The sequence below is a fragment of the Thermochaetoides thermophila genome (assembly GCF_000221225.1).
Source record: "Thermochaetoides thermophila DSM 1495 unplaced genomic scaffold scf7180000011822, whole genome shotgun sequence".
Taxonomy (NCBI): domain Eukaryota; kingdom Fungi; phylum Ascomycota; class Sordariomycetes; order Sordariales; family Chaetomiaceae; genus Thermochaetoides; species Thermochaetoides thermophila.
The window spans coordinates 2,921,164-2,939,869 of NW_006383038.1; the positions used below are offsets into that span (position 1 = coordinate 2,921,164).

The 18,706-nt window shown below is 52.5% G+C and overlaps 5 protein-coding genes and 1 non-coding gene across 6 annotated transcripts; 3 read left to right on the forward strand and 3 right to left on the reverse strand.

Moving 5' to 3' along the window:
* Positions 1-984: 984 nt before the first annotated feature.
* On the forward strand, positions 985-3,059 carry CTHT_0072300 (uncharacterized protein; the record flags this gene model as incomplete). Its single annotated transcript, XM_006697428.1, has 5 exons — positions 985-1,524; positions 1,578-2,474; positions 2,535-2,700; positions 2,782-2,898; positions 2,974-3,059. The coding sequence occupies 5 exons, from the start codon at positions 985-987 to the stop codon at positions 3,057-3,059; spliced, it is 1,806 nt and encodes a 601-aa protein (XP_006697491.1).
* Positions 3,060-3,833: 774 nt separating this feature from the next.
* On the reverse strand, positions 3,834-5,014 carry CTHT_0072310 (uncharacterized protein; the record flags this gene model as incomplete). Its single annotated transcript, XM_006697429.1, has 3 exons — positions 3,834-3,926; positions 3,990-4,355; positions 4,403-5,014. 3 exons carry the CDS (start codon positions 5,012-5,014, stop codon positions 3,834-3,836), a joined length of 1,071 nt encoding a protein of 356 aa, XP_006697492.1.
* Positions 5,015-6,205: 1,191 nt separating this feature from the next.
* On the forward strand, positions 6,206-7,712 carry CTHT_0072320 (uncharacterized protein; the record flags this gene model as incomplete). Its single annotated transcript, XM_006697430.1, has 3 exons — positions 6,206-6,412; positions 6,594-7,397; positions 7,473-7,712. The coding sequence occupies 3 exons, from the start codon at positions 6,206-6,208 to the stop codon at positions 7,710-7,712; spliced, it is 1,251 nt and encodes a 416-aa protein (XP_006697493.1).
* Positions 7,713-11,838: 4,126 nt separating this feature from the next.
* Positions 11,839-11,971, forward strand: CTHT_0072330. Its single transcript has 2 exons — positions 11,839-11,875; positions 11,936-11,971. It is a non-coding gene; the product is annotated as a tRNA-Ala (tRNA).
* A 304-nt stretch (positions 11,972-12,275) lies between these two features.
* Positions 12,276-13,154, reverse strand: CTHT_0072340 (uncharacterized protein; the record flags this gene model as incomplete). The annotated part of the gene is made up of 1 exon (XM_006697431.1): positions 12,276-13,154. The coding sequence occupies one exon, from the start codon at positions 13,152-13,154 to the stop codon at positions 12,276-12,278; it is 879 nt and encodes a 292-aa protein (XP_006697494.1).
* Positions 13,155-14,440: 1,286 nt separating this feature from the next.
* CTHT_0072350 (uncharacterized protein) lies at positions 14,441-16,916 on the reverse strand (the record flags this gene model as incomplete). The annotated part of the gene is made up of 2 exons (XM_006697432.1): positions 14,441-16,664; positions 16,726-16,916. The coding sequence occupies 2 exons, from the start codon at positions 16,914-16,916 to the stop codon at positions 14,441-14,443; spliced, it is 2,415 nt and encodes an 804-aa protein (XP_006697495.1).
* Positions 16,917-18,706: the final 1,790 nt, after the last annotated feature.

An 18,706-nucleotide genomic window follows, 5' to 3' on the forward strand; every position in this document is an offset into this window, starting at 1 on the left:
CAAGCCAGACCCATGATGCGGAGGGGATTAAGCATCTAGCTCCCCGACCGGTGATGTTGTTGCATGGGAGCGGGGATAATACATTGGCGGTAGGAAATTCGCAGAGGTTGTGGCACTGGTATGGGGAAGAGGGGAAGAGGATGTTGCATGTGTTTGAGCAGGATAATCACTCGTTGAGTCGGAATGCGGAGAAGGCTGAGGAGATGTTGTGTGAGTTTGTGGCTCAATGTGCTGGGCTCAGGGTGCCGGAGGAGGAGAGGAAGAGTGTGATCGGAGTTGAGGTAGTTGAGGATGGGGAAAGGCATGAGTTGATGGAGAAGGGTGGGGATTTGAGGGCTCCGGAGCGGGAAGACTGATGGAAGTAATTGTTGTTGGTTTGACTTGACCAGACTGTCATCTTTCTAGCTGTTTGAGATAGTCACATGCAGGATGATGGCGTTCGGGAAGGTTGCGAGGTTATGATGTCTGCTTGAGCTCGGGCCTTAGGGGTAGGGGGCAGAGATCAGAGAGACTGTCCTAAAGACTCATAAACCTTTAACTAGGTACTGGTACACCAGCTCTTAGCACAACGGTCTTTAAGATCGACGACTGCCAAAACAATTAGCAATATAGTGATAGTAACATCTGTTAGCCATAGCTTCTTGACTTCGCTGCCAAGTCCATTGTTCGAGCATCCTTTTCATGATCAAGAAACCCACACCTGAACGGATATCCGAACAAGTGGGGAGTGGGATTTGACTCTCGAAGAGTCCACTTCCCCAGACTCCGGAAGTCTTCCGGCACTACCGGCTACCAGTGCAAATCACCCGCGGCACTCAAGCACGTGTGTAACAGCAAAGCGCGACGTGCAGAACCGTCAGCAATTAAACCATCTCCAGAGCTCAACAAACCTGACGTCAACCAGGGCATCCTGTGTAGGTAATCTCTCCCGCTTTTATGATTTTATCCAACCGACCCACGACCTTCACAATTTCACATCATATCATGGCCTCTCCCGAAAAATTCGACGTTCTCATCTGCGGCAGCGGCTCCGCTGGACTCTGCGCCGCCGTCTGGCTGGCCAAATTCGGCATCCCCTACAAAATGCTCGAACGCCGCGACGGGCCCCTACGCATCGGCCAGGCAGATGGAGTCCAGACGCGCACGGTCGAAATCTTCGACAGTTTCGGGATTGCCGAGAGCCTGCTCAAGGAGGCGTATCACGTCCTGGAGGTTGCGTTCTGGGCGCCTGATGCTGAGGTGAAAGAAGAAGGGGAGGATGGATTCAGGCCGATTAAGCGGACAAGGTATGTGGCGGATAAGGAGACAGAAATAAGTCATCAGCCGCATGTTATTCTTAATCAGGCGAGACTGAATGAGTTGATGATGGGGCTGTTGGGGACAGAGCCGCCGGTCGAGTATGGGTGTGAGGTGAAGAGGGTTGAGGTTGAGCAGGCGGATCCGGAGGATCTTCAGGCATACCCAGTGAACGTGACTGCCTTGAAAAATGGAGTAGAGAAGACGTACCGGGCGAAATACGTCCTAGTAAGTCAGCACGAGCCCACTCCTACTCGACTTCACTAACGACAACATGATAGGGCTGCGACGGCGCACACAGCACCGTGCGCCATTCCCTCGGTTACAAAATGGTCGGAGACAGCACCGACGCAATCTGGGGAGTAATGGACGTCTATCCACGCACAAGCTTCCCCGACATCCGCAAGAAATGCGTCATCAACTCCACGGCCGGGAGTATCCTGATCGTGCCGCGCGAGGGGAACTCGATGGTGCGCATCTACGCCGAGTTACCGCCTGGTACCAAGGTCAGCGACGTGACACTGGAAAGGCTGCAGAGCCATGCCAGGTTGGTGTTCAGGCCGTATGAAGTCGAGTTTGCGGAGACCGCGTGGTGGTCGGCCTATGCGATTGGGCAGAGGCTGGCTGATCGGTTTCATAAGGATTATCGCGTTTTCTTGACGGGGGATGCGTGTCACACGCACTCGCCGAAGGCGGGGCAGGGGATGAATGTTAGTTTGCAAGATGGGTATAATATTGGGTGGAAGCTCGGGATGGTTTTGAAGGGACTGGCTCGGCCAGAGTTGTTGAGGACGTATGTGCTGGAGCGGGAGCGGACAGCACGGGAGCTGATCGATTTTGATCGGGGCTTTACGAAGCTGTTCAACTCGAAGTATCGGGCCGAACATGGGATCACGCCTAAGATGGTTTCTGAGCAGTTCATTAAGGCCGGACGGTACACCGCTGGACAGGCGATACATTATGACGAGTCCAAGATAACTGCAGTTGGGACAAGGGATAAGGAGGTTGCGACGAAGATCACCGTGGGCATGAAGTTCCCGACCGCGCAGGTCGTGCGGTTCTGTGATGCCAAGGCCATGCAGCTGATTAATGGGATGCCCGCCAACGGGCAGTGGTATGTTGTAGTGTTTGGGGGCGACATCAAGAAGCCGGAAACGGCAGCAAGTTTGCAGAAGGTTGTACTCCCCTCACCCAAGCTGCCGGGTTCTCGCCACGAGCGCTGACAGACCCTTAAACAGGTCGCTTCATCTCTTGAGAAAATAGTCCAGAGGTTCACTCCAACAGGATCATATCCCGACAGCGTCATCGATGGCGTGCTCATTCTCTCCTCAGAAAGGAAGAGTGTTGAGCAGGAAGAGATCCCCGAATTCTTCACCCCGGTAACGGGCAAGTGGAACATGAGATGTAAACGAACACCCCTCCTGACCCAGGCCTGACCCCTGCCCCTGGCTCCCCTTTGAATGGTCATATGCTGATAGTGATCAGGTCTCACCAAAGTGTTTGTCGACGACGAAAGTTACAACTCCGGCCACGGACATGCGTACAAGGCTTTTGGCATTGATCGCGAGCAGGGGGCGCTGGTTGTCGTCAGGCCAGACCATTGTGAGACTACTCCATCCCCTCCATATAGGCAAGGTAGCTGGGGCAAGGGGGAGAGTTACTGACATGCTTTCCCAGATGTTGCGAAAGTAACGACATTAAACGATGCTGAGTCCATTCAGGAGTTTTTCGAGGGCTTTTTGATTCCTGCTGTCCGGAGCTGAGGCTGTCGATGACAGGAGTGAGCCTGGTTTTTGACTGCCATGGTTTTGTGTTTGTGACATGCGAAGGCAGAATATGGGCTACCAGCATGCCCGTAACGTCTGTGATGCTGCCAGTATTCTGGCAAGCATCAGTTACTGAGCAGCCGTAGGGATCCGAGGTCAAGTGACGTACCCTTGGGCAACAACAGGGCTGGTGCTATGGTGTGATCACATACGTCTATGTCTAAACCTTCGATGAGCCTTCCGTTTTGCTCCTAAGGATGATGGATGCCTTAGGAAGTTGATGAGCGAAAGGGAATAGAGCGTGAACCGGATATTGGCTTTCAAGGCTTCGGAGTAACCGGGGTCAGGGACTGCATGCATCAGATATAGATATAGCGCACCACTAGTATAAAGATGACCTCCGAAACAAGAAAGCTTGGCTGAACCGCAGCCTTTGTTCCTCGAATAGATTGATGATTGGCTTACTACACTGCCTAACGCAAACAGCTATGCTCATGGGGTATCAACTGGCTCAAGCGAGCACCGGACACCTTGTTTAAAGAAATTGTTCTGAAAAGATGCGCAAAAACACGCCAAGGGGCTTCTGATAGCCCTTGCTCATGACATGAAACATTCGTCTGCAATGCTGCCTAAGAGAAACAGGCTCCCGCAAATACCAGAACACGAAGTCCAAGACACCTTGGAAGTAGCATCAGATGATGTCATACACATTAAAGTCGAGAATGCACCCATTTAATCGTCGGATCAAAGACATTTTCCATCACCTAGCCTTCAGGAGGAGGCAATAGGCTTGTTCAGCACATACGCGAAGTCCTGCCTACGGAACGACTCCTCCAGGGTCGACATGGGGCAGTCGAAGCCAGCCTATTAATCACGTCACTGTCAGCTCCCATTCTCTCTGATCTCATTTGCTTCAGAAAACTTTACCTTCCGCAGATCCTCGACCGTAAGCAACTCCATCCCTCCGTCATACCCGGGATCATCGCTATACTCAAACATGATCGCCACCTCCAAGCCCACATCCTTATCGGGAGTTTCGTTGACCATGTCCTCGCGTGTGACCTGCTTATATGTGATGGTAGCACCGGTGACGCTCGCCCAGGCGGCGGCCCACTCGGGCCAGGTGCGCTGCTCGCCAGCCATGTAGGCCTTGCCCGGGGGCATCTTGCTGACGGCGTAGACAAAATTGCCCAGGTCGTGGTTCACGTCGAGGTGCCAGGTCGGGCGGTCAGGACGCATGGGGAAGCGCATTTCGAAGGTGTTGTCGGCAACCTGGGGGCGTGTGAGCAGGTCCTTTTGTGTCAATGCCGTCAGGGTGACATGAACTGGGGAATACTGACCTTCTTGAAGTACGAGTCGGGCAGGATTAGATGGCTGGTAGTAAAGAAGCCGGTATGGATGCACGACATCTTGGCTGCCAGCTCGGGATACTTCTCGTTCACATAGTCAGGGAAGATCTCCGCCTTGCAGTCAAAGTGATAGAGATTGGTGAACCGGCCATTACTGCACTTCCCCGCATGGCTCAGGGTCGACACCAAGAAGCCATTCGGCACGAGCGTGTCGACAACCGTGGCCGCAGCATCAGCAATATTCCTGCCGTGCTGCAGCTCAACCATTCCAGCATACTGCCGGATGGAGACGCCCAGCTCCTTAGCCTTAGCCCGGCAGTCCGGCCGGGAGTAGGGCTGCCAATACTGGGTGACGCTGAAGATGACATTGGCGCCCTTGAAGGCGGCCTTGAGCGATTCGACATCCTCCAGCTCGGCCTTCACCATTTCAGCTCCGAGCGCGGCGAGCTCCTTGGACGCCGGCGACTCGGGATTGCGGGTCAGGCCGCGCACGGCGTACTGAGGGTCCTGCAAGAACCGGCGGGCCACGGAGCCGCCCTGGTTGCCGGTAGCACCGACCACGACAATGAGTTTCTTCGCCTGCTGCGTGTTTTCGGAGGCCATGATGCTGATCTTTGCTGTGAGTGGTTGATTGGTTGGTGGTCAGGGTTCTGGTGGGCCGGTAAACGCTGTCCCAAACTCCCAGTGGCGGTCGGCAATCTTTGGTTTTGGTGGCAACGATGTGCTGTTGATGAATGTGAATGGGTCTGCTGTCCCTGACAGTTGGCTGGGGGTCTTCCTGATGCGGGCTGTCAGCTTTACAACCTGGCCAGCCCTTCTAAGCCTCTGTCTTCTGCTGCTGTCAGCCTGTGCTTTCTGTGCAACCTGGAACGCTGACGTTCACTAGGTACCTACACCGCGACGAGCTCAAGCTCGCTTCTGTGTACCGAACGAAGAAGAGAGCAAGTTGTCCAGTGACGACGAAGAAAAAGACCACGAAATCCCAGCATCCAGATCAGCGAGCCTCTCGCCTCTTGATACTTTTCGCTGGCCACTGCGCCTCTGGTGGCATACTGTTCGAGAATGCAGGCCATCGTTCTCTGTCACTAACTATCGCTGGCTCCCGCCCCGTGCAGAGAGCCACGAGTGATGCACCATTGAGCAAAACGTACCATTTCCAAGGACCCCTTTCCCTGTCGGATACCCTCTTTGGGGAAGACGAAGCTGGACGAAGGCATAGGAAGCTTGCCCCGCTGCATGCCCAGATGATAGTCGGGCGCCTTGAAGCTGCCAGAGAGTGAGGGGTGAACGCGGCGGTGGAGGGGCTAGTGGAGTGACGCAGAGTCTCGGCAGAGAAAACGAGCCAAACACACTGAATTTAATTGGACAACAACTCAGAACAGTGGAACCATGGTGGGATCGCTTTACTAATTCAGGCATGGCCCGGTAGGATGGCGGCAGCTAAGACACCGCTAACAAAAGAGCCGGATCCACGACATTATAAAATGCACGCATATCAATCAGGTCTAGCTCCGAAGCATTCCACGCTTCAAGGAACCAGGCCGTCCCAAATCCACAGCCATGGGACTCACCATATTCGGCTTCCATGCGATTTGGGGGGCCCGTCCCCCAGCAGAAGTACCGCTGCAGTGTCTCGCCCGCGGGGGGGGGGGGGCGAAGAAGTGACTTAGGGCCAGGATTCCCAGGAAAAAACGGGGCTTTACGGGGCCGTTGGAGCCTCTTCCTGTCTTCCTTTCCTTTCCTTCTCAAAAGAGGGGGAACCCCGAACAATCACGATGCGAAGAATGAACCGCAATGTGCCCAGGTAACGAGAACCCCACAAACAATAGTCCTTCGCAGTCGTCGCCTCGGTCGGCGTCCGCCCCATCGGCATCGCAGCCCCGCACCGCCGACGGACCTCACGGATCCGGATCGGATTCCTCCGGGTCACCCCACGTGGTTGCCGGCCAGGTCGGCGAGGCCGGGGATTACGATGAGGTGCCAGTACCAATTGTTGTTGATGTAAGTCTCTTGTCTTCAGTCTGTATCCAATCTTCCGACTCGGCCTCTCAAGGTCCAGTCAAGGACACCCCCTCCATCACTGAAGGCTTTTCTCTAGACTATTGAAGGATTTGGCCTTATTTTCCTTGCCCCTATCCCAAAAACACACGTGGATACATCTACTAACCCCCACCCCCTCCAGAACGACAGTGCCATCTGGCACGAAGACGACACCAGAGACGACGACAACGCCAGTGTCTTCTCCGACACCGACTCCGCCTACGAGTCCCTAGCCGGCTCCTCGCGCACCGGCTCGATCACCTCCTCCATTTACAACTACGTCTACGAAAACGGCCGCCGCTACCATGCCTACCGCTCAGGGCAATATGTGTTGCCCAACGATGAGGCCGAGCAGGAGCGTCTCGACCTGCAGCACCACATCTGGCGGCTGCTGCTCCATGGCGGCTTGTACACCGCGCCGCTGAACATCCCCGCCGAAGAGAGCGATGCTTGGGGTCGGCCGGTGGGAGACTTCCGCATCCTGGACCTCGGGACAGGAACGGGCATCTGGGCGATCGACATGGCGGAGGAGTTTCCGCAAGCCTCAGTCTTTGGCATCGATCTCAGCCCGATCCAGCCCGACTGGGTGCCGCCCAACTGCCGGTTCCATGTGGATGACTACGAAGACGACTGGACGTATCGCGAGGACGAAAAGTTCGACTACATCCACGGGCGTGCGCTGTCGGGGACGGTGTCGGACTGGGCGCGGTTCTATCGACAAGTACGCACACATCTCAAGCCGGGTGGGTGGTGCGAGATGCAGGAGTACGATGCTTGGATTTTCAGCGACGACGACAGCTTTGAGCGGGCGGTCTGGACCAAGAATTGGGTCGAGAAGCTGGACGAGGCGAGCCAAATGTATGGGAAGCGCCTTAACGTGGCGCGGTTCCATAAGCAGTGGATGATTGAGGCGGGCTTTGAGGATGTCCAGGAGAAAATGTTCAGGGTGGGTTTTCCACATACTCGGTGAGCTTTTGTCGTCCAGTATACGCTAACATAGGGCTACAAACACGACATACAGATCCCCATTGGGCCTTGGGCGAAGGACCCCCACCTCAAGGAACTCGGTCGATATGAGCAGCTGCATATGCAGATGTCGGTTGCCTCACACACGCCAGCCTTGTTCTCCCGTGTCTGGCATTACACCCCGCAACAATGCCAAGTGACTATCGAAGGCGTCAAGAACGAGTTCCGGAACCCGAATCTGCGCTTGATCACGCAGTACCGCTTCATCATTGGGCGGAGTCCAGGTCCGCCTTGAACCAATCAATTTCATCCCGCTTACGTACTAATATAGATATGTATTTGGTGGAGATATCTAGCTAAGATAATAGGTTGGGTAGAAGTTGGTATTTATAACAGGTATCCTTCGGTTGGAACAGTCAATGTACGCAATGCCTCCATGTATCTGATGCGTGTTCGAGGAACTCATTGAATACATTCTTTTCATGACTAGTTACTCCCCCATCCTAGCATACCCTCCCAAGTCTATTGGATGATTAGATCCCGTCGAGGCTTCGTTGCTTTGTGAAGGTAGACAAAAGTACAGGTCTGGATGCTGTGGTTGTGGACCATGACAAACACTGTTGGTGGTGATGCCAATTAGAAGCCAGCAGTTCTTTCTTACCACTAAAATGTGACTATCATTACTTGGGCAGCTGGGCATCGATGCTGAAAGGCTTCTAAAGAGGCCCGCAGTAAGTAGTCAAAGGGTTTTCGTTCAATCTGTTATGAAACCATGTTCAGAGCAAAATCATATATCGTGCAGATTTAAACCATTACAAGCAAATCCAAGCAAAGCATACGGATTCCGATATATTAACCGGTATATAAAGTCTTATATATCGTTGACTCTTCATGTCTGTCCAGGTCCTCCTCCAAAATCCTTGACGATACGGGCCTAGCATGATGAAAAAGTCTTGGTTTGTCTTGAAGGAACTATTCAAAGTTACTTCCCTTGATGTGAAAATCTGATATCAGGATGACCCGGGACAGCTCCCTTGACTCTTGGCCACTTGCTTCACAGCATGAGGGGGTGATCAACCGAGACCCTTCTGTCTTCATCACTTCTCTCCCCCCCCCACCCCGCGGCCCTCCCCCCGGCAATGGAACCATTGGGTCCATAGACCATCCAAGACATTGTCGTCACTCAAGAAAGAAAGCTTAACATCAGTGACACGGCCCAAGCTGCACTCCCAGTAAGCGCAGTGATGAGTCTCAACACATTAGCCACCGTTTGTGGCAGTGTTGGCAGAAACTCACATGCCAATATCATTTCCCAAGACTTGACGCATGGAACAGTCAGACCAACAGACGACTATGTTGCTGAACGTCTCAAGCGAATGGGTGTCGCAGATTTCATGACATAAAGAAAAACTCTAGGCCTTTAACCTGTACCCTCTTCTTGGTTACAGGTCTCATGACTGCTCAAGTAAAAACAACCTCGTCTCTTCTTGATGGATCAGTGATGGTTTGGAAATAAACCTTGCTATGTAAGTAATCTAGCTCGAAGCCGTTTAGGTTTATTCATTATTTGTAATATATTGAGCATAAATTGTATCATGAGGTCCCAATTGCCCCAATCCAGGCCAGGGTTGGAGTAAATCTGAGACACCACGACAATACCTGCTTTTCAGCAACATATATACTTATGAGTTTTTTTGTCTTACACTTTGACAAAGATCAAGAATTGCCGGCTATTGAGAAAAAAAGCAGTCGATTGAACACAACATTCGGTGTAACGGGTGACTTGGTCTAGTGCAGACAGGGATCGACAATGGGTCAAATGGGTTAGATGATGGCCACTGACGATGTGGGGTGCACAGCGAAGTCAATTACTACGTGTAATAATCTTTCTTGGTCCTCAGTGTCCTTGTGTTGGGGAGAGGAAAGCCCAAGAGAAATCCTTCATTGTGTCCAAGTACCCTCCCTTACAAGATCCCTTTGCCCTTGTGAGTACCTCGCGGTCTCCTATAATCCTCAGGGGTTCTTTGCAGCGTGACAAGGTTATCTAACTCATTCTTGCCACCCTTCATATTTTCCGGGCTCTACCAATCAGATATGCCTTTGCCCTTTTCAGCTCTTGTGTCACTGGTGTTCTATATGTCGATTGTCAAAATTATTTCTTCTCGGACTGCCGTGTCCATGTGACATTCGGCGAGGGTCTTGGTGGGACAACCCATCATCGTCACCAACGAGTCAGCTGGAAAATGAGCCAGGATCCAAGACAGCGACTTTGATTTTGCAAGTCATTATTTGGTTGTTGGAGGAAATGGTTGCCCGGGTTCTTCTAACTTCTGCTTTGAACCCCTCGAATTTGTCAAACCACGAATCAGTCACCTCTGTATGCTGTTCTCGGTCAATGCGCTCAGTCGGACAAAGACAGACGCTTGATGTGCTTATGCAGTCAGGAGGATGAGTTTAGTTATGTTATATCGGAGAGGGAGGAGAGTTTCTGAAGATCTTCAACACCACCTTCATCAACGGCCCAATGGCCTAGGAGATGCGCGGTTCAACTTGATAAAGTTCCTCCATTAACAGGTACCATTGGAGACGGCCATATCAATCGTGGTCAACTAAACAAGCTGTACACCGAAGCAGCAACGAAGGGAGAATGAGTGCATTAAGCGGATCGTGTCACTACCAACAAGGGCTCTATCTGGAAGAGTGTGTTCCGTGCAACCAACCGATCGGAGGAAAAGGAAGTTGTGAACCATCAAGCCCAAATATTCCCCCCACCACAAACGAGCCCATGCATTGGAAAGTAGTTCTTCAATGCCAGGGGGCATTGATCCTCAACACCAAGGATGTTGACCCTCAATAGCTTGTGTCTTTGAGCAAGAAGCCACAAGGGTGTATAGGATGTAGATAGATTCTAGGAAGGGCCATCTGGCCGAAGAAGCTCTCTAGCCAGCACTATTACAAACAGTTGTTTACCAACTAGTCACCACAACGGCCATTTTGGCTGTGTGAGAACCTTTGTCTCTCAGGTCCATAGACCTGGCATCTCTTGAACCTATCTCGGGAAATTTGTTTGGATCGTCGCACAATGGGCGAAGAACCCCGCTCTAGTCTACTACATTCGAAAGGTTTAGATTTAAAGTTTTGAGAAGCGTTTATATTACGGCTCAGGTGCGGACCAACACCTGGCCAATGAGAAAGCTCCGAGGGATGTCGAAGTGCGGACCAATCAAAGGCAGGGAAAGATTATTAACAAAGTAAAGAGTCGCCGATTATCGACCTCAACTCTCGACGATAATCCTAAACTTGGCTGGCGATAATCTAAACGTCAAGATAGGCGTGTCAACGACCTCTGGATATACACATTTATATATATTTACCCACTTCCAGGATCATAACACGGACTTCCTCAATCACCAATAGAAACAGTTGTCAACCAACAACTGCTGACCGCAAGCCAATCACACATACTACTGTGTGAGAAACTCAGTCCCTCAAGTTCTATAACCTGGCTACCACCTTCGAACCATCTCAAAAGGTTGTCATATCGTCACAGCTTAGCTTGAGAATTGTTGCTAACGAATCCAAAGCACTGATACCTCTCACTATAACTTAACATCATTTTACTACCAAGCCCCTGAAGCTATTGCTATCTTTAGTTTCATCTTGTATTGCATTATAGCTATGTTTAAACTTAGGTTGTTTATTAACTAGTATCTCTCTAGACAACCGCTAGTAACCCGCATCATAAACGTTACAAAGCTGCTATCCGAAGGCATTTGTGCGACGATCCAGACAGGCCTCTTGAGATGGGTTCGAGAGGTGCCAGGCCGCTGTGCCTGAGAGACGGAGTTGTCGCACATTCAGAATGATCCATGGTGATCACCAGTTAAACAGATAACTGTTTCTATTGCTGACTGGGGGAGCTTCTTCGGCCAGATAGTCCTGCCTGGAGTCTATCTACATCTTATACACCCTTGTGTCTTCCTTTGCTCCTTCCTCCTCAATGGCGTTGAGGAACGCCTATCCAATGCGTGGGATTATTGAGGACAGATTTCTAGGTTTGATGGGTCACAACTCCCTTTTACTCCGATCAGTTCGCTGCACGGGACCCCCTCTTCCAGATAGAGCCCTTCTTAGTCATGACGCTTTAGGATTTGCAATATGCAATCACTTATCTATGTTGAAACGAGAATTATATCATGAATGAATGTTGTTTTCTGACATTCTCCAGGTTGTTGGCGCTATCTAAGTAACTCCGGTGTTATCCCCGCAGCGCTATCACTCGAGACCCCTGGACCTCTAAACTCCTGAATCCCCACAACGCACACAAGAATTTTAATCCCTCTTCAACTCCCCACACGTATCCGCGCAACATCAACCCTGTTTCCAAACAACAATCCCACAATAACAACCAAACAAGCGATGGGCGTGTAGCTCAGTTGGTAGAGCGTTCGCTTAGCATCTCTCCGAACCAGAAGCTTCCTTACCCTAACAAACAGCGGTTTCTGGTTAAAAGGCGTATGCGAGAGGTCCTGGGTTCGATTCCCAGCCCGTCCAAAGTAAACAAGCGGTTGCGCCCGTAATGGGTTTGCTTTTTGCTTGGTCATTCTTTTGGTCTGGTCAATTGGTTCATGGCGTTAGTGTCAATATGTTGCACTTTCATCGCTTATAGGTAGGACATTGAAACTAGATCCCCATCCTCGTTATTTTAACCCTCACGCTGGCAAGAACAAAAAAAAAAAGGAAACATACAGCATGGTATGCATGCACACACTTTGCATTTTTCTGTAGACTGTGACGTCCCACTCAATACTATACCCCTCCCACAATACCTAATCTCCTTTCAAGTCTCTGTTCATCCCTACTTCACCTGAACAGCAAAAAGCCCCTGCGCCCCGGTAACATAAACCGTTCCCGTGTCCCCCTCCCTTCGTCCAAACGCACACGCTGTACTCCCTTGCACACTCCCGATCGTCTTCCTACTCTCCTCCCCCACACTCGGATCCAACTCGACCAATGAATTCCCCCCCATATTCGTCGTCACATACACCTTCCCTGTGTCCCCTGAGAGACACAGGTCATCACCCATCAAATTGGTCCACCACGTCTTTACTACGCCCGTCGCTTTCGCGGTGGTAGGTTCCACAGGGAGGGAGTGCAGACTGTTGCGGAAGATGTTGGTGTACCAGACTGTGCTTGTCTTGGCATCATATTTTATCCCGTCAATGCCAAAGGGGATGCCGCCTGTGGGAGTCATGGTTGGGTCAGAGAGGACTTGTTCGTAGCGGGCGTTTGCTACATTCAGTTTGTACACAACACCACGTCCTGCGTCGGCGAGGAGAACGGAGGAATTGTCAAAGACGGCCAGGCCGTTGAGGTTATTTGCTTCCTGGATTGTTGCAATCAGGGAGCTCGTTGGCGGGTTGACGGTAAAATCTACTTTATACACCTGCTTTGTCCCCCCAATAACTGCAAAAACATCTGGTGTGACCTCGCCAATGCCTGAGAGGCCTGGAGACGCGCCAGAGACGGTTAGGGCAGCAGTGTAGGTCTTGGAGACGGGGTCAACGGAATAGAGCTGGGCTGAGTTCATGTTTGTGGCGAGGATTTGGCCATTGGAGCGAATGGCGAGGTTTTCCAGGGAGGAGAGGCTGACGATTTGGGTAGCTGCGCTCTGACGGGGGGTCAGACAGGCCCCCTGGACAAGGGGGGCTGTTAGGAGGAGGATTGTAAGGCGCATGGTGGGTGTTTTGAGTCTTTTCTGTGATCTTTGGAAGCTAAAAGCGGGATGGCAACGCCGAACTGCTGTAATGGTGTGGTTTGTTTTGTTAGAGAACAGATATATCCCCCCGCCCCGATGACGACTACATTGCCTTCAGTCATTTTAAGGCGCAAAATCACCTCCTTAAAGCCTCTCCGGAAGCATTATGTTGAGTAGTATCCAGCTCGTGCCACCACGTGAAGCAATTTGCTGCATATTGTTTGCCGTCGTCGCCTAAAATCTGGGGTTTGTCCTGTATTGCTTCTGATAGAGGATGTTTGTAAACTAGTAATATGGCTAATAAAATCATTGTCATTGAATGGTCTAACGCACGCCGTGTTACACATGTTCCACAACATATGGTTCGTCGTTAGGGGCCGGCAGCTAGTAGTTAGTCCGATGCGGGCATTTCACTATATTTTGGGGCATAGACATGTTCCTGTGAGAACTGTAGATTGACCTAGCTTTATGAATGCAGTCATGTTTTCCACGGAGCTGAACAACTCCGGGGTAATCACTCGGGTGCTACCATAAATGATGATCCGAACGGCTGGTTAGATGACAAGGATCAGGGGTTACTGGTAGCTCTTCCGAATGTGTTGGCACTGCAATCCTATGTTCCATGTCTTGGAACAAGTCGGACAGAATACACAAGGTGGGGAAGCTGCATGGCTAGAAGCCCGCGTAACATCGTACAACAGGATCAGGAACACAAACACAAGCACAGGAACGACGGATACAAAGACAAGCAAACGACGCTCAACCGCAATCGTTGGTTGACACTAGACTTATTACTATATACATACTGTCGTCTCCTCCACAGGGTATTCATATCTTCTCAATCAACTTCAACCTCCCCTTGAAGGACACTAATAAAAAAGAAAAATCGTAAGGGATCGACTTTGACAACACTCCCAACGCCAGCGCTGATCCATCACATCCTAGTAGAGACATAGACAAAAAAGGGGGCACATGCCCACATGAGAAAAAGGTAGTGATACAGATCCAGAAGACTGAACCAAAAAGGAAGCGAAAATAGTAAAGGAATGTCGACTAAGCCGCATGACCACTTGTCATGAGGGCCGCCTCTTCCCCAACGCCTCATCTGCCTGCCGGCCAGCCTACCGCTTGCTTGATGTTGTTGCCATGACTTGTTGACTGAACCTTCTATGATATCCAAAGTTCCCGTCCATTCATCCAAGCTGTTTCAGAAAGTATATCAAGGAAACCAACCAAACAAAAAATGCCAAAAGGAGAGAAAACGCTCACTGCGTCAGCACCCCCGTCCCTGTCTGGAACGTCAGATTCATCCCATACGCATGATGCCCATGATTCTCATCCCACTCCCAAGGCTGCTGCCCGCTCGCCATTGACATTCCAACACCAGCAACGCCCCCTACCTGAGCTTGCCATTGATTGGGTCCATCCCACACTTGCCACTCCCTCGGCGCACACCCCTCATATTCCCCATCCTCTCCGTGGCAAGCCGGTGGCAGGGGTGGACAATGCGGGTGGCTCATCGACGAGGTGAGGAGATGTAGCCCACGGCACTGACTAGCTACACCCTGCTTCACCAGATTCGCAATCGACCTCTCAGAGCCATCGAAGACGTCAAATGGAAAGATCTCGCTGCGTTCGGAGACAAGCTTGCTCTGGTCAAAGGCTCCGTTTTCTAGGAGGATGACTGCACAGCGGAGGTAGCGGGCTTCCATGTGGATGTCGGACCGGACGTCGGTTCGTTGGATAGCAAATTTGACCAGCTGCAGGGGGGTGTTGCCGCAGTTGTTGAAAACGTTAACTTGGGCGCCTTTTGCGCACAAGAATTGCACGGCAGGGACAAGGCCGAATTCTGCGGCGTAGTGCAGAGCGGAGTTGCCTTCTGTGTCGCGGCGGCCGAGGTATGTTTGGAGGTCGAAGTCAGGCTGTTTCGAGGCAGACTCAAATAAGCTCTCGAGTTTCTCAACTAGCTCCTTATCTGGAAACCCACGCCCTGAAGCTGCGCGACGGAAGAGCTTCATCATCGGGGTCCGACGAAGGTTCTGAGCGCTGTTACGGTCGTTCGGATCGGGATCAGAGTCGTTTGGATGGACAGAGATTGAGCTTTCGGAGCCAAGAGTTGAGGTGTCTGCTGTAGAGGGGGCTTTGGTCTCACATGAAAACTCGGGAAGATACCGTCGGATGAACTCGAGTTCGTCGCCGAAGATGCGGTGCAGTTTCGGAGCAGCCTGGTCCAGGTTACGACGAATGCTGTGCCATAACCTCTCGCCATTGGCACAGCGGTTGGCGACGAGGAACCTGGCTGCCCCTTGGCCAACTTCCCGGAAGACATAGTACAGCGTCTCGACGGGGAAGCCTTTTTTCGCGACGAGTGGTTGCAAGAAGGTCTGTTTCTCGACGTCGCGATGGCAGAAGTCGAATCCCCGTGCCCGCAACTGCCGCAGCAGGTTCAAGAACGAGACCGGTTTCATTCGAGGGTCTTCCGGAGGGTAATAGACATGCAGGAAGGTTTCACCCCGATGGTTGACAGCCTGCACATCGTCCGTGTGGCGCAAGATCAACAACAGTAATGAGATTCGAGCACCCCAGCGTGCCGCAGTATGCAACAACGTGTTACCATATTTATCGACCATATTCGCCTCATCATCAGTCAGCGTGAAATGCCTGAACGCCGGTCCCTCAGTGGCCTGGGCTTCGATAGCATCTGATAACCTAACGTGAACACAGTGCTGTGAGCTGTCGTTACGGGCATGATTGGCGCAGCACATGCGCAGTATGGCCATATTGAGCTCTTCGTCGGGCGGATTCGATGTCGAGTACCGCTTGAACAGGCTGGTTGGGAGGGCGCTGCCGAGTTTGCTGCCCTTCTTGATCGGTTTACTGTCCTGCAGGGATGCCAAGAACTCTTCGCGGGTCATCTTGCTGAGGGCGGTGTTGACGCCGGAGGGGTTGACCACGATTTGCTTTGATGATGCTGATGAGGACGACCGGGCGAGACTCGAGATGCCGGACGAAATGCTCGATAGTACCGATGCCCATGATCTCCTCTTTGCTGACTTTGTTGATGACGGTGCCGAGGATGCTCGGGATGGTGACTTGTCGCGGGGATAAGAGTCTGGGGGACTGGCGCTCGAGGTAACGAGGGTAGGAGGTGTTGATCCGGGGGATTGTGATTGTTTGATAGCAACGGGGCTGTCGAAGGTCTGTGGTTGATCGATGGGAGAGAGTAGCTTCGCGTCCTGCTGTTGTATGGATACTGGTAATGGGGAAAGAGACATCACAGGTTGCGGTGACAAGGAGCTGGCATCGTCAAACTGGGCGCGGGCCATCTCCAGGCGCATGCGGTACCGTCTGTGTCGCCGGCGGCGCTCTTCCCGGACTGACCTCAGAAACCGGACACGAACCAGCATGGTCGCCAGGTCACGCGGCCGCCAGTCATCAATACGACGGTCTGGAAGCAGGTTCTTCAGATGCTTGTGGGAATTGCGTTGCCTGGGCCGTCAGCGGCGTCCAGAGTGGCACGCGTGGAAAGTGAAGGGGGACACGGACTCACCTTGGATCAAACGTGCTATCTTTCAGACGCTCCAAGATGCGCACCAGCGGCAAGCGCTCGCTCTGAGTGCAGACGTAGAGACGCAGCAGCTTCTTCTGCTTACCTGGCGGCCACGGCTTCTCGCGTCGGCCGCGGCGAGGAGCGAGCGCAGGCGGCGGGATGCCGCTGCTGGAAGAGTGCAGGGAATCCATGACGATCCTGCGGCCGTGCCGTCCTTCCTTTTCCCGTCTGTTCGTCCTATCCTTCGTTTGAACTCTTTTTGGTTCGGTCGATTGGGGGGATGAAGTCGATGTTGAGGCGAGGGTGAGGAGTCGAAGTGAGTCTCCGTGACGTGTCAACCAGTCTGATATTAGTCTCGTGATCGCGCAGTCCTCCCTCCCAGCTCCCAGCAAACAATCATTGCCTGCACAGACACACCGTCGCACACACTCACGGCTCTCTATCGTCACTGTCCTCGTCGTCTTCGTCGTCGTTCAGCGATCAGCAATCGTCCATCACTTCGTCGCTCGCAGTTGATTCACACGGGGATGGGCAGTCAGCGGTTGTTGGCCGTTCCAAATGAAATCATTCCAGTCATGATAGGCTCCAGCACCCAGAGGGTCTCGAGAGCAACCGCCGTTTTAACAGGGCCCTTCGGCAGCGCAGTGTCGGCCCAGCATTGTTGCATCAATAGTGCAGCAGGCCCTAAAACGACCCTTTCCCCTCCAGCGGCGTCCCTAGCGCAAAGCCCCCCCTTCTTCTCCCCGATCGGACCCCAGCAAAGCCAAGGAGTGCAGACCAACGAGAGCCAGCACAGCGCCAAAGCCAAACTGCGACCGGGGTCCTGAAAAAGGCTTGGAAGCATGTTGGACACGGCCAAAGGCCTTCCCCAATCGGTTCTAGAAGGGCGTCGGCGGCCAATCGGCAGCCAACAGTCAGCCGGCTTCCATTGGATGCCACTCGCTACCGCACGCCAACCCTCGTCAATGCTCGCGGCCAGGCCGTTAAGCAGCGGCATCCTGGCTGGCAATTTCCCTTTCGCGGAGCAACCCCCCTGGAGAACGTGTCTGCCCTATGCAATCCGGTCGGAGACGGCGACAGTTGATGGGACCTGTGATCGTTTCACTTTCTCATTCGAGTCTTGGATCGAGGTCCTCCTTGTGGTGTAGTGCTTCGCTTGAAAATGCGAAATCTGGAAGCTAGATGTGTCATTTAGGTGCAAGGCCGACACAGAAACTGTCAATCTGGTATGGCCACTTGACATTCTTTCTGGGACGGAACAGACGGCGAGCTAATTTGTGATGGATCATGTATGGGCCATGGCTGTTCTGCGTCCAGAGTTGCAGTTCACTCCCTTGGCCTCAGCTTTCCGCCTCGACTCACAGCTTGTCACAGATGACAACGGGAGAACACAGGCTTTCCCAGCGTCGTGGCCTCGATGTTCAGCTCGGCATCAGAATCGAAAAACAGCCAAATTCCCCAATTCCCCGACTGCATCCCCCAGCATGTGGCTGTGGCGCGCATGACAGCGAGGCAGGCGAGCCGGAAGACGAGGATCATCGATTTCCCGATTCCCTTCTACGGGTTCTGAATCCAAGCATGGCCTGGCCCATGCCAATTCTGTCGAGATGGTGTGGTGGGCTGGGGTGGATGGGATGTGCTGATGTAATGCAGCCGGCGCCGTCGATTGTCAAGGAAATGCTGTCGTTCCCATGGCTGCAGATGATCGCGCCAGGGGTCAAAAGCTTGGCGCAGATTGGCAGGTGGGAACAGCTGGCAACATTTGTTGAAACCGGCTCACTTTTATTGCCAAGTTTCTTTTTAGCAAATTACAGCGCGAGAATCCATTGATGCGCCCCACAATATCCGAGCGTAAGACCCTTGGCCGGTCTTGGCATGGCCTAGCCTGCCCTTGCCTAGTGTCGCAAGCATGAGCCTTTTCAGGTTTGGTTCCTGCCCTCGGCAGCTGTCACCGAGTCTTGGCAGCTGGGTGATTTTCGAT